Source organism: Triplophysa rosa, linkage group LG8, assembly GCF_024868665.1.
Source record: "Triplophysa rosa linkage group LG8, Trosa_1v2, whole genome shotgun sequence".
Lineage (NCBI taxonomy): Eukaryota > Metazoa > Chordata > Actinopteri > Cypriniformes > Nemacheilidae > Triplophysa > Triplophysa rosa.
The window spans coordinates 12,959,760-12,972,673 of record NC_079897.1 but is presented as its reverse complement, the minus strand read 5'-3'; the positions used below and the strand labels follow the sequence as shown (position 1 = coordinate 12,972,673).

Here is a 12,914-nt window from a genome sequence, read left to right as displayed (position 1 = left end):
TACAGAGCTAAATTTATTTTATTTTTTCACCTTTAATACAGTATTTAAGTACATAAAAAATCTGTCTTTTTTACTTTTAAAATTAAAACTACTTAATTAAAAGAAGATAGTGATTTTAATGTAAACACGGATTAAAATGTTAAAACAACAATATTTATTAATAAGATGTAGTGGAGTAAAAAGTATGATTTGCTTTATAATGTAAGAAAATACTAGAATTTATTGTTTATTTGCAAAGTTTGCCAAAGGATTAATAAAGTAATCCCAAAAATCTTTATTAGATTAATAAAATAATAACCGTTAGATTAGTCGACTAATCGAAAAAATAATCGCTAGATTAGTCGACAATTAAAATAATCGTTAGTTGCAGCCCTACTCGGGATGACATCCAGACACGGGGAAAAGTGACCAATCATATTTTAAACTTACTAGTTAACCTATATGATCATTTTGATTTTATAATGACCAGTTAATACTTTTGATGTTCAGCCAATATACTTTGTTCTAAGCATATGGGTATTTATGAACAAAGTTGGTTAGATGAAAAAAACTAATTCCGAGTAGTATCTTACACTGATCTCTAAGCTTTTATAAATGTCAAGTATAATTAATATGCACGGTTTCAGAATAATAGCACCAAAACAAGCCTTCGGAAAAAACAACAATCACAAGACAGGCAAAAACAGAACACCAAAGCGGTTTAAGATGTTTATTTTTAAAAATAATTTGAGTACAAAACATACATAAAAAATGTATATTGAAAAGAAAGTCTTAAATTTAAGACATCATACATTACATTCAAAGGACACCTGTATGCAGGTGAGAAGACTGTGTTTGGCCCATGAAGATCCTTTAGTGTTTGACAGCTAAAGATAAAACTGCATTGGCACGTAACTCTTCCTCTCAGAACACATGAAATTAATGTGCCTTTGTTGACCAGACCCCCAGCGTTACCCGTGCGCCATTGCACATGGGTCGGTTTTAGGATCACAGAGGCCTCGGGAACACAATGATCTAAGTTTTTATGCAAGAATATATGTAGTGATCTTTTGTTAAAAGTGGAACTTTGTTCTGTGTGAAATGCTTTGTATAGGGTGGTGAGCTTTAAAGGCATAGACTTAAAAAGTGGACGCCACAGACCAATATCTCCATCTGGTGGTGCATTACAAAATTAAGAGTCCAAGAAAATGGATGCATTAACAGTAGGAACACAGATATAGATGGAACAGGTTAATGTGCACATTGCTGTAAATGCATGCCCCATAGCAAGAGATCTCTTGTGTAAACGTATCCAAAGAATACTGACTAGCAATCCGCAGACAGTCCACAATGACTTAAACTCCTTTTAAAGCTTTAAATAAAATACACACAACACTTAAACAGTGGACACATGTCAGCACACAGGTCTGAAAAAAGGAGTTTGGTACGGAGTAAATGATCAAGCACTAAAACCCATCTCATGGCATGTAAACTGAAGCGCAGGTTTCCAAAGACCATCAGATGGGCAAGTGATACACACGAGATTTTAGCATGTGCAAAACCACAATCCCACCAGTAAAACTGGTTGCGATATGGATTGGAACATGATAAAAACTTTGTACACTGAAAGTGATCTATAGTGCTACATCAATTTACATTCAATTTTAAAAATTACTTAAAATTAAAGTAAAATCAAATAATAAAAACAACCATATTGCACAAAGATATACAGTACAAACGGAGCACAGCCTATAGCTGCTGCCGATCCAGACTTCAAATTTTTTTTTAAAATATTTTGAAAAGCAACAGCAAACCAGGAAGAGCAAAAAGGACATCATCAAATAGAACTTTGAAGGCAAACAACAGTGGACGTGTCAAACAAAAACGGGTACATTCACTGGACGAAACAATTTGCACTGAAGAGCAGAGGTTTCTCTTGTGACGTGTTAAACAGAACACTGCGATAGGAAGTGCTAGCCTTTGCCCCGTGGAACCCAAAGAACATGGGCCACGTGCTTTCTTTCAGGAGGAAAAACCTTGTGGCACTGTCAGCTGAGGCTCATGGGAACAGTGTCCCTCCTCCTCCGACGCCAGCTGCTACGACTGTACTGAGGGTGATGTCCTCTGGTGCCGGGCCCAGTGTTACGCTCGAAACCATTGATGTGTGGAGGCCCTTTTACGCCAAACCTTTGTCCGTTCAGAAACTAAAGCAAAAAACCAGTATAATGCCATGCTGAATTATAGTTTGGTACAGTATATAGCAAGTTAAATGTTTAAAAAAGTATTTAAAAAAAAGAAAGACATTGGCCTCTTACTTTAGTGTGGTGACTGGGGCTGGATATGGACCTGGAATAGACCGGTGGAGACATGTGTACAACTCCATTCAAATGAGCTGACCCGTCCATATATTCTTTGCCTGGTAATGGGAGCGACTGAAACAGAATGATTCAAAACACAATGAGTTAACCAGAAAAGAGAAATTGCACAGAAGTCCCTAAAAGAATATAATATAAAATATAAAATCTATAAGATTCATGGGACAGAGTTATTTTTTGAGTGGAGACTAAATGCAACCAGAGGAAACAAACCAAAACTAGTCAGCAGCAGTGTGTAAACAAAGGTGAAAGTGACCTATTTGTCAAGTATGGTGACCCATACCCGAAATGTGACCTCTGCATTTAACCCATCCAGAGAGTAGTGAACACACACACAGCAAGTGGTGAACACACGTACACCCGGAGCAGTGGGCAGCTATCACTGCAGCACCCGGGGAGCAAGTAGGGGTAAGTTGCCTTGCTCAAGGGCACCTCAGTCGTTACCCGCCGGCCCTGGGAATCGAACCGGCAACCTTCTGGTCGCGAGTCCGACTCTAACCATTATGCCACGACTCCCCTTGATGTGGGCTAACAAAATCTCTGTGAAATAAGAACTCTTAGGGGCAGTTTCCCGGACAGGACTTAAACCTAGTCTCAGACTAGGTTTAAATGTTGGAGATGTTTAAAAACTTAAATGTTGGAGATGCCTTGACCAAAAACAACTTGCACTAACATATGTTAAAATATATCACTGCGATTGTTATATCTAAAGATGCACATAGTAATGTTTTTTTTGTGAAGTATGTTTTTTAAAACAAGTTGATTATCTAATTTAACGAAGGCCTAGTCCTGGTTTAAGATAACCCTTGTCTGCCCCCTTTGTTTTCTACATTACATTGAAGTGTTCAGGAAACCCTCTTTGCGTCATTACGTCACAGCCGTAAACACAAGTGAGAGGAACCGGCTAGTTGACAGGTCGCAGGTGTTTATTCTTAGTTTTTAAAATGTTATCTGTCTGCATTTTTGGAATGTTTTAAAAAGTGATCATCTGGGAAAATGTCATGTAAACATCACGATTCATTAAGTTCTGACGCTGATCACATCTGGGGAATCACCTGTTGTTAAAAGTAACCTCGAGCTACAAAGAGCCTGCAGTCAAAGAGAAAGTGAGTTAATATCGGCACAGATTTGGGCTCCGACATATGAAAGGAAGGCAGCGGTGGGTTAATCCGCTGAACAGGTAAGACGTCACTAACAAAGTCTGTTTTCATTTGGTCAGAACAAAAGTGCCAGATAGTTTGTGTTCAGATGACATTTTTCAGATACCTGTATATGGCTTGTAGGACGTAAGGTAGTCGATCTTTTCTATGTTTTTGTCTACACCAGGGGCGATGCGATGCCAAACGAGCTGCAATAAATTCTATATTAGTAATGTTTTTAAATGTTTCGCATTGCATCTGGTATAGACACGGTCATATGTTACTGTCACATTGATGTACAGATGCTCTCTGATGCATCTCCGCATATAACTGAAGTTAAATCCTCCCCTCTAACTGTCAGTCTGCTGCCAGTTCCATTTCTGAATGAACCACTACAGTTTAGACGCTAAAAACCTAAAACAGCCCAGAACCATCAAGCATTAGATTGCTGCAATAAAGCTTATAAAAAACCTGCAATATCAGCCTTACCTGACTTTTGCATGGCAAGAATGTTCCAGACGAGTTTACATTCCTGTAGGGTTTGTGGTTGGTGTCGATCACACAGGACACAGAGAAGATCTCATGAAGAACTGAAGCTCTGCTCGGTGTGTCAGAATCCTGATCAGAAACAAACAACTGAATAGCAGGAGATTTCACCATGCAAGCCTTCAGCTGAAGAAAGTGCTAAATAAATCTGATGGAGAAGAACATTAAGAACGTTCCTTTAATGACTTCTCTAGTTGTAGAATCAAGAAAACTACACCAGGAACTTACAATGTCACTTCCAGACAGCGAGGAAACGGAGGAAGATGAAGAGGATGAAGAGTGCTGTTGAAGGATGGACAGAGACACAGGTGAGCATGCACTGTGTGGTGATGAGTCTCTTTGGTGCTTCTCACTTGAGGTCTGCTCCTCTGAATCACCTCCAACACCCTTGGCTAGAATGAACAGAAAGAGCACATTAAACCAGCCCCCAAATTATATAATGCTCAAATTATTAGAAGTGAATCCAAAGTTAGAAGTTCTATTGTAACACAGAAATCAAAGACTAACAAAAATTGAGTTTTGGTACAAAAAAATTAAAGGCACAATATGCAATATTCACACTAGATGTCTAATAATAAAGGTGCAGATGGTGCCGTGTAAAGGTGTAGAAAGATAGGAGTTGTCATTTTTACCCCCACTTATGATGGAGATCAATCCAATGAGACTCACAAATCATGTTTATGGATGAGGGTAATGAAACGAGTGGTTTTATTTAAAAAAATTGTGTGCTAGACACTACACTGCTACTGTCATACGCCAAGGTCGAACACATGTTATGTCAAAACAGCAAATCTTATAAATACACAAAGTATTTCAAGACAATTGGACAGCTCTACTTTCAAATTGCTTTCGCAACTCTTTGATGTCATACACGTTCTGCACAACAGTGCGCTAGGTTGAAAACACCTATGATCTCTACGGCAGTTAAAGTGGAAACAGAGGATAACACTGACTTGCAACGCAATGAGGAGGGACGTTACTGTGGTATAAATTGCAGATTTTTCAAGATTCAAATACAAGTACACAAGTGAACTAAATATACAACACTGTGGTTTTTGGGAATATTAATTACAAAAATCTTACATATTGTGCTTTTAAATCTGGAAATATAAAGGAAGTTTTCGGCTCATATTTTCTTAAATTCATTTAAATTCAGATTTTTATTCAAATCTTATGTGGATATAAGTTGCCATTTAAATTGTATTTAATTAATTAAAGGGCTTATTGACCAATGTCAAATTAGTTTTTAAACAATTACTCTGACTCAGTTGCACAGGAAGATCTTATGGCACACGTCCTACCTTTAAGGCCTATCTGGATATTGTGCCTTTTCCCCCACTGTTGGATGATCCACTCCCTGTAGGTAATCACTTCCTGGGTCACTTTAATGATGCGTCCTAATGAGCTAAAGAGAAAACATCAGGTATTTAAGAGACAATCAGTCAGCTGGATTCAACCATAAGAACACAACTGATGACATGATAAAAATCAAACCAAATTAACAATTCAAAATCTAGACTGCATTGGCTAAAAACATTCACGCAACACATAGTATTGGCAGGCATTTTTGCTTCTATCCAGTAGTTCTGGCTGGGACTGACCTCTCCATGTTTCTGTTAGGGTAGGAGCGGGACAAAGGCGACACAGCATGACTTAAGACAAGGTATGCATAATTAAACACTTCCTTCACCTGCATGGCACCGTATGAGCTCCGTCCAACATCATTTCCTAAAGAAAAAACATTTAAAAACAACACTGGCACAACTCCCTTTATTTAGCTTTTTTAAACGGTTCAAGTTTTTTTGTGGTTCTTTTTCTAAAGTGCTTACTATTGTTGTGTGATGGTTCAACCCAAAAAATAAATATTTTGCCATCAATAATTTACACTTTTGTTAAAACCTGTATATGACTCTTGATTCTGTGGAAAGAATATAATTTAGAAGAAATGGGTTTTTTTTGGTTACCAAAATTTTTCTAAATATCTTTTTGTTTTGCAGAAGAAAGTCATACAGGTTTGGAATGACATGAGAGCGAGTATATGACAATTTTTATATTTGGGTGAACTAACCCTTTAAAACTGTCATATTTCAATTTAGCCTCCATGGCATTTCTGTATGAAACCTAATTTCAAGGTTATATCTTTACATGGGTTGAAGTAAAAATGACAAACAGTCATTTTCCACAAAATCATTCTAACTGTTTGGTCTATGCATGTGAACAGCAGTGCTGGAAACACTGATCTCTGTTTCTGCGCTCCATACCAGGTAAGTTTGGGTCCTCAATGCACAGCATCGAGGGTCTGTGTCCGTTATTTAGGGCCTTCATGATCTCCTCTTTAGCCAAGTACGCCCCTCCGTCCTTCACACGAATGCCCATTTTCAGATAATTAAAATGCTGCCCATATAACTCGAAGAACTCGATGAGCAAGATGCCCAAATTAATATTAGAAGCTCTGCAGTCTATTCTGGGATGGAGCTGTGGAGAACAGCAGAACACATAAGGATGCTTTCTTAGTTAAATGACAAATCAATCTCTTGTTTACATTTGATCAATCATTCAACTCAAAGGATTCCTCAGGGACGCTATATAAATTACATGATTTACTATTATCATTACTGTCAAATGGTTCGATACGCGATGACTAAGACAAATGGCATCATTAGCAACGGGGATAAACAACGCCTGCCGGAAAACACGGTGCATAACGCAACATGAAAAGGATGGGCGAATGGTGTAGGCGTCTCACCTGCAGGAAGCTGATGGCCATTAAAATGAGGCCGTAGGAGCTTATACCTCCTGTAAACACCTCATTCAGATCTCTCTGGAGCAAGAACTGCTTCAGGACGAAGATCAGGTAAGGCAGCACGGAATATTTCTGCATGCGAACCCAAAAATGAGAAAAAACAAATACATTACTCAAAGGACTTTATGCTTTCTCTGCCTGACCAGATACAGACTACATTGCAGAGATTGTAAAATGGATAATGACTTTAATCAGACACTGGTGTCCAAACAGGTAAATCACTGCTTTAAGAACTTTTATGACCAGACGCAGTAGCTACAGTTGTTCAGTTCTCCTTCGCCTCAGTGCTTAATATACTGTAGAAATGAATACGAGTTTACCTTAAGATGATCCTTAATGAAGCGAGCGGCTTTGACTCCAGTTTCAACATTAAAACTGATGTCTACCTTCACATCAGTCACTCTGTCAGTCAGTTTAATAATTGGTACCTGCACAAAGAAAGGTTCAGATTATATGTTATTTTTTTAAATCACTGTTTAACTGTAAATGTAACATGTATTGTTGCTTTCAAGCAAACATGCACCTAAATTGAGGCCATTTACAATTAAAATACCTGTCAGTCAAAATGAAATTATGAGTTCTGTCAGCACAGACTCCAAGCCCACAGTTTCTTTCTTCTGATGAACACAAAGATATTTGGACGAACGCTTGTAACCAAACAGTTCTTTGTGAATATTGACTACCATAGTAGGAAAACGACAATGGTAATCAAGTGCCCCAGAACTGTTTGCTTTCCTACATTGTTTAAAATATCTTTTGTGTTCAATAGAAAGAAATTTATAAAGCAATTTTAGTCAATGGTGGCCATGAACTGTTTGGTTACAAGCATTCTTCTAAATTTCTTTTTCGGTGTTCATCAGAACAAAAACTGATACAGATTTGGAACAAATCGAGGTTGAGTAAATAAAGAACTGTTCCTTTAAGGATATCCATGTCCAAAACATTAACAATTTACATTTACCTAAAACCTCTTCCAAACCACTCTTCTGTCAAAATAGGTAAATGGTTTTTGACGTCATTCTGCACGTCAGCTTCATCAAATTAAACGTCAACTTAATGCTTCCGGCTATTTGAAAGAGAGGAAGAGCACTCACTGTGTCCAACCAAGGCTTCCTATAAGAAATTACGTCGTCAACAAATCCAAAAAAGCTGTGCAACTCAAGGAACTTCAGGGGGTCTTTAAGAACATGAGTTACTATTACTAACCGTAGCTTTGTCAAGAAGTTTAATTGAGAAGGGCTCAGCCACATTCTTCTTTCTGAGGGCCTGTTCAAGCTGCTGTAGAGGTGGATGCTCCCATTTCCCAAATACCACCAAGTCAATATCGCTACATTCCAGTACCAAAATGTCCAACATTCAAACGTCAAGTTAATGTCATTCAGAATTTCACACGATGTTTAACATATGTGGATAATAAAGTACGATACCTGGTAGGAAGATAAAGACCACTACTGAAGCTGCCAAATATCTGAACCTGAAAAGAGAAATGGCACTTTAAAAAAAAAGCTTGGCAACAGGCTATTAAGTGCACTTCACACTCCAATCAACATCTCTCAAGTATACAATTTTTTTGTAAAGCAAAGATTAGAGGTGCCCTGTCCTTCAAAATATGAACTTCAAGATAATGGGGACACACACACAGACTATGGCTTTGGCAAGGTGTTGCATGTCAAAACCTGTTTAGAAGCATTTGAAAACTAGCAAACATTGACACTAACACAAACACATTAAAGCGTTCTCAGAATCCTTTTCCAAGAAATTTCTGGATGCTGTTCCCACCTTTGCCGTAGGCCACAGATCTTTGACAACAGCCTCAACACGATTGACAACATCTCTCCTCATCGCCTCCTCTTCAGGACGTGGAGACATAAAATGATAAAAATCCACAATCTCCTCGTGGAGGCTACAGAGGACAGATACCACAAACTTTATAAAACAACATTCATATTGTATGTGCGCACACAAGTGCTAAAACCTCATATCTGCTTATGGTGGTGTAAAATAAGAACCAATGACTATCTTCATAAGTGCTTTTAAATGCATTTATTTGGGAATTGTAAAATTGCCGTTGACTTTTAGCTTGTGTTTTTGTCAGATCGCTCTGGACTTGTGGGCTCTATCAACAATAAATTGGATTTTTAATAGATATTTTGTAACACTTCAGTATAGGGGGAAATTCTCACTATTATCTAGTTGTTATTAGCATGACTATTATTGGCATATTGGCTGTTTATTAGTACTTCCAAAGCACATATTCTGCATAGCCATATTCTACATCCCTAAACCTACCCAATATCTAAACCCAACAACTACCTTACTAACTATCAATAAGCAACAAATTAAGAGTTTATTGGGGGAAAGTCGTAGTTAATGATAATATCGAGAATTGTCCCCTATACTGAAGTGTGACCAATTATTGAATTATTTGGCACGTCAGACGAATTATGGAATGCAATTGTCAAAGGTTATTGCAGGTGTATTAAAATGTCTAGTCGATTTCTGGTTTCAATCACAAGAGAGACACAATAGTTTACAGTGAGCATGAAAAAGCAAGTATTCCACCCATTTCATCACACATCAAGGCCAACAACACAAATGATATGCAAATATAAATATTGAGTAACAAATGAAAAATAAAAGCAAACGTTCATTTTTCTTTTCAAAGGGGTTTTAATCGTTAATATGGCTTGGCAAAGCCTGAAGTTTGTACAGACTTGCTAGACTGCATGGTAAAATGTTACCGAGAGACTGAAAAGCAGAAACTGGCGCTGCTTTCAAGACACGTCGGATTTGGGATATTTCCCCACCACAAACCCGGAAGTAACATCGGGATTGAGTAACATTTCAAGTATTTAGTAACATTAAAACGTCGATGTTACTAATGATTTAGTAGCATTAAAAACGAGTATTTATAAACATTAAAACAGCGACGTTGCAGGAATTATTTCCGGGTTAAGGTTGGGAATATCTTAAATCCGAGGTGTTTTGAACGCAGCATTAATGACCGATAGACTGCCGCTTACAGCACGTTAAAGGCCTACGTGGTTTTTTTAACCGTTCGCTACAAAATTAAAACATGTAAACACGGATGTAGCAGCCCAACGGTGTCTTCAGAGTTGGATGTATTTTGAAACCATTAGCAGTTGAACAGCGTTGGCATCGAAGGTAACTCAGTCTGGAAATGTTGGCTGTCGCCAAGCCAATGTAATGAAGTGAAACTGTCACCCAGAGTAACGGAGCTTCTCTTACCCATTAATGCATGGGCTGTATCGTCTGCTTGCCCAGGGGGTCCCACATAAATAATTGCCACCAGCGTGGGACAGAAAATAGTTCATTCCGTATGTGCTCGCTTTATTGTCATTTCTCTTTCGCCCTGGATGGTATTTAGGCTGGTTATTCGTTATTGTGTGCGTCTGTAGCCGCTGAAAACGCTGTTGTTGTAAAGAGTTATTGACATTGTGCATGTGTTCGGTAAAGTTAAAATGAAGTTTGGCTGGAAAAGTGTTCATACTGTCACTGTTGCCAGATGAAGAGTCCGATTTCGGGCTGTCAGTCTCCGAATCCCCTGAAGATAAAGGCGATAGGAAGTCACAACCATCGAGTCCAGCGGGGGTAACAAACAGTGCTGGAGGATCCGAACACGGGTTTTGGAAACTCACGGGTTCATCGTAGTTAAAACGCTGGTTCATGTGACGGCTAACCGCTTTTCCAGGCGTGTTGGTGGGAATCAGCGTTAACCGTTTCATAAATCCGACCGGCAAAGCAGGTGTGTTCACCCGCAGCTGGTGACAGTGGTTTATCCGTTGCGAGGTTTCCCACACGCGCATCCATAAAGCGTTGGCAGGTCCTTTCTGCTCGGGTTGAAACCAAGCGACCCGCGGATCCATCCAACTTTACCTTCACAAATCTCTCACACACACACGCACGCCTGAGGGCGGACAGGCGCCCCGAGGGTTAAACGACTTACGTGAATGTGCGAGATACAAAGTAGAAGTTAAAAAATGTCATGGAGGATTGAATAAATCGAAATGACTCCTCTAAACAAGAGCGTTTCCACCGAACCGATGTGTGAACGGTTGTTTCCAGAGCATTCCAATATGGCGCACACAGGGAATGTCGAACCGAGTGCGCATGTCTGTGGATATTTAAACGCTTGCTGACAGTGTAACACACCCCCTTTCCAGAACCCCACCCATTTATTTACAAGTGCTGCTCACTGCAGAGCAAATGGGTGGACGTTAGACGTCCAGCGAGGAGGAGCTACAGATCACGTCCAGAGAGGAGGAGCTTCACGTCACGTCCAGCGAGAAGAAGCTACGTACCTAAGCTTCACCACTATGGGTCGTATTTAACTTCCTCTCTTTAACTTTTGTCATGTTTTCATGACATTGTTTCTATGACAAACAGTATGACTTACACTATCTGCATCCCTGCTTTCGTCCCCCCACCATATTAACGCTATTTGTGAATCATATAATATATAACATAATATAATTCATTAATGTAATAAAGTACGCTGATAAGGTTTTTGCTTTGCCCTTACAGGTGTGAAAATAAATAAATAAAATGAACACCTGCTTGTCTCATCTCGTTTATTCCTTTTAAATGTACACTAAGGAGCTCCACTTCAAAAAAATAAAAACGGAGTATCAATTTGAGTACAAATAGGTAACCTTGTTGTCGACAAGAGAGTAGCCTCTCTTTATTTATGCAGTTGGAAATCTGCGGTGAACCTATCGGTTAAATATACAGTCGTGGCCAAAAGTTTTGAGAATGACACAAATATTCATTTTCACAAAGTCTGCTGCCTCAGTTTTTATGATGTCGAATTGCATATACTCCAGAATGTTATGAAGAGTGATCAGATGAATTGAATTTTATTGTGAAGTACCTCTTTGCCATGAAAATGAAATTAGTCCAAAAAAAAAACATTCCATTTCAACCCTGCCACAAAAAGACAAGCTGACATCATGTCAGTGATTCTCTGGTTAACACAGGTGAGAGTGTTGACGAGGACAAGGCTGGAGATCACTCTGTAATGCTGATTGAATTAGAATAACAGACTGGAAGCTTTAAAAGGAGGGTGGGTGGGTCCGTGTATCATCTGATCATTTGATTATTCCATTCAATATAACAAACGGAAAAAGAAAAAAAACAGTCGATATTTCGTTTTTCCGTTTTTCTGTATGCACAAAAATAAAAAAACGATGTTTTTCTTCTTATTTCAGCTTTAAAAGGGAAATCCAATAAATAAATAAACCAAAACGAAATAACGACCCTAATTATAGTTTTTTCGTTTTTGGGTGATTTTGCACGGATTTCTGCGCGCGCAGGCGCACTGTGTGAGCGCAGAGCTTGCTCAGGAATGGCAGCAGGCAGGTGTGAGTGCATCTGCACGCACAGTGAGGCGAAGACTTTTTGAGGGTGGCCTGGTGTTAAGAAGGGAAGCAAAGAAGCCCCTTCTCTCTAGGAAAAACATCAAGGACAGACTGATATTCTGCAAAAGGTCATTGTTCTGGGGTAGGACTGGGGTAAAGTCATTTTCTCTGATGAATCCCCTTTCCGATTGTTTGGGGCATCCGGAAAAAAGATTGTCCGGAGAAGAAAAGGTGAGCGCTACAATCAGTCCTGTGTCATGCCAACAGTAAAGCATCCTGAGACCATTCATGTGTGGGGTTGCTTCTCAGCCAAGGGAATGGCTCACTCACTATTTTGCCTAAGAACACAGCCATAAACAAAGAATGGTACAAAAACCATCCTCAGAGAGCAACTTCTTGGATGGTTGAGAGAACAGTTTGGTGATGAACAATGTCTTTTCCAGCATAATGGAGCACTTTGCCATAAGGCAAAAGTAATTACTAAGTGGCTCTGGGACCAAAACATCAACATTTTGGGTCCATGGCCAGGAAAAACCCGACCTTAATCCCATTGTGAACTTGTGGTCAATCCTCAAGCAAAACAAAAACCTACAAATTCTGGCAAACTCCAAGCATTGATTATGCAAGAATGGGCTGCCATCAGTGAGGATGTGGCCCAGAAGATGATTGACAGCATGCCCGGGCAAATTGCAGA

At 39.1% G+C, this 12,914-nt stretch overlaps 1 protein-coding gene across 4 annotated transcripts; it reads right to left on the bottom strand.

Annotated features, from left to right (window-relative positions):
• Positions 1-695: 695 nt before the first annotated feature.
• On the bottom strand, positions 696-11,262 carry LOC130558176 (terminal nucleotidyltransferase 4A-like). Of its 4 annotated transcripts, none has more exons than XM_057340454.1 (14): positions 10,354-10,566; positions 10,092-10,273; positions 8,622-8,745; positions 8,270-8,316; positions 8,049-8,169; positions 7,163-7,270; positions 6,786-6,914; positions 6,301-6,514; positions 5,641-5,767; positions 5,341-5,444; positions 4,268-4,431; positions 3,983-4,111; positions 2,295-2,411; positions 696-2,183 (listed from the first exon to the last, which is right to left on the bottom strand). In XM_057340454.1, exons 1-14 carry the CDS (start codon positions 10,438-10,440, stop codon positions 2,028-2,030), a joined length of 1,809 nt encoding a protein of 602 aa, XP_057196437.1. In that variant the 5' UTR covers positions 10,441-10,566; the 3' UTR covers positions 696-2,027. The 4 variants fall into 4 exon arrangements, with proteins under 4 accessions (XP_057196437.1, XP_057196433.1, XP_057196434.1 ...); XM_057340451.1 differs by adding an exon at positions 3,621-3,702 and having other exon boundaries at positions 2,069-2,183; positions 10,092-11,259; XM_057340450.1 differs by having other exon boundaries at positions 10,092-11,241.
• Between the last annotated feature and the right edge of the window lie 1,652 nt (positions 11,263-12,914).